Source organism: Bison bison, unplaced genomic scaffold, assembly GCF_000754665.1.
Source record: "Bison bison bison isolate TAMUID 2011002044 unplaced genomic scaffold, Bison_UMD1.0 scf7180017864240, whole genome shotgun sequence".
Lineage (NCBI taxonomy): Eukaryota > Metazoa > Chordata > Mammalia > Artiodactyla > Bovidae > Bison > Bison bison.
This window is the reverse complement of record NW_011494812.1, coordinates 1,796,997-1,799,015: the sequence shown is the minus strand read 5'-3', so window position 1 is coordinate 1,799,015 and position 2,019 is coordinate 1,796,997. Positions and strand designations below refer to the sequence as shown.

Below are 2,019 nucleotides of genomic sequence, written 5' to 3'. Positions count from 1 at the left end.
CCCGGCTCGATCTTCCCTTTCCCAACATCAGTGCTGTGAGCATTTGTTCAGAAGTCTCCATGCGCAGGGCAAGTTTGCACCTCATGATTGTGTTTACATGTATAAACCCCACAGAGGCAACCAGAGTTTCTCTTTCTATTCAGGGGTCATTACATGAGCTTTCTGGTCACAAAGGGGGAACTGTGCTCACTCAATTCAGCTATCATTGTCCCTTACTATGAAGTCAAGTTGCTGATGGGAATTTTCCCCGTGATGACTGCCTCTCTCTGTTGCCTTAGGACACTGATATAGCAGAATGCAGAGAAAGAACTTCACAGAAGTGGCAGAATTCATCTTCCTGGGATTCTCCATCTTTGGAAATCACCAGATAACCCTCTTTGTGGTGTTCCTCATCACCTACATTTTCACTCTGACTGGGAACATCATCGTTATCACTGTCATCTGCATTGACTGTCACCTCCACACTCCCATGTACTTCTTTCTCAGCATGCTGTCTAGCTCCGAGACTGTGTACACGCTGGTCATCATCCCACGAATGCTTTCTGGTCTCATTTTTTATAACCAGCCTATATCTTTGGGAAGCTGTGCAACTCAGATGTTCTTTTTTGCCATGTTGGCCATTAATAATTGCTTCTTGCTCACAGTAATGGGCTATGACCATTATGTGGCCATCTGCAAGCCCCTGAGGTACACAGTCCTCATGAACAAAGGCGTGTGTGCTAGGTTAGTCTGTGGGTCCTTTGGCACTGGCCTTGTTATGGCAGTTCTCCACGTAACGGCCATGTTCACCTTGCCCTTCTGTGGCACCATGGTGGACCACTTCTTCTGTGACATTTACCCAGTCATGAAACTGTCTTGTATTGATACCACTGTCAATGAGATCATCAATTATGGTGTAAGTTCATTTGTGATTATTGTGCCTGTTGTCCTGGTCTTCATTTCCTACATCCTCATTATCTCTTCCATCCTTAAGATACCCTCAGTCGAGGGCCGCAAGAAGACCTTTGCCACGTGTGCCTCTCACCTCACTGTGGTTGTTGTCCACTACGGCTGTGCCGCCATTGCCTACCTCAAGCCCAAATCAGAAAATGCAATAGAAAAAGATCTTCTTCTCTCTGTGACCTACACCATCATCACTCCCCTGCTGAACCCTGTTGTTTACAGTCTTAGGAACAAGGAGGTCAAGGATGCCCTGTGTAGAGCTGTGGGCAGAATCAGTTCTTAACAGATTGAATTGTTTTGTCAGGAGACCTTTGGCTCAGTGTAATGTGTCTACTCACAAACATGCCACGATACACAAGTTCATCAAATACAATGTGTGTGGAGAATAATGTCAAAGAGTTGAAATGCTTTTCTTTCTCATGCTGTAGGGGCAAAGAAGAAAGCAAGGTTTTTGCTCTGATGAATTTTGTTACCAGATACAAGAATCATTCCAAGCCAGAGTAAGACTACTTGTTTCTGTGCCTGAGGAGTTCTGTTTGGAGACCTCTTTTGGCCTTCATTTTACCTGGCTCCTCTCAGGCAGTCAGACCCTTGATGTAGTCTGGTAAGAAGATGTGAGAAGAGGCAGCTGGAACAGATGTGGAAGAGGTCTTAGGAAATGAAGCAGCAGAGACAGCCCAAGGACGGCTTTCATTCTCAGAAGCTGAATCACTTGCCCTGTAGCAGTCATTTCAGAAAGGGTTTTCTTAACTCCTGCTGATTGAAAAATGAAGAGCCTCAGAAAAGGGTAGCACTTCTTTTTTTTTTTTTTTTACAAGAGAGAAGTAGGTTTTATTAATCTAAAGGCTTTTTTTTTGCCAAAATAAAATATAAGCATTTACAAATTTCATAAAAGTACTCTACAGTATTAAAAATGAAGATATAATAACACAGAGAAAGGGCATTAAAAATATAGTAACCAAGAGAGTATTGATAGAAAGACAGAAAAACATTAATGGCACAAACTAGAGTCCAGAAAGAAACCTATACCTATATGGTTAACTGTTTGTTTTTTCTTTTTTTTAAGAAACAAAGGCA

General features: G+C 42.6%; 1 protein-coding gene across 1 annotated transcript; it reads left to right on the top strand.

Moving 5' to 3' along the window:
* Positions 1-295: 295 nt before the first annotated feature.
* On the top strand, positions 296-1,225 carry LOC104993547 (olfactory receptor 10J5). Its single transcript, XM_010846855.1, has one exon. The coding sequence runs from the start codon at positions 296-298 to the stop codon at positions 1,223-1,225; it is 930 nt and encodes a 309-aa protein (XP_010845157.1).
* Positions 1,226-2,019: the final 794 nt, after the last annotated feature.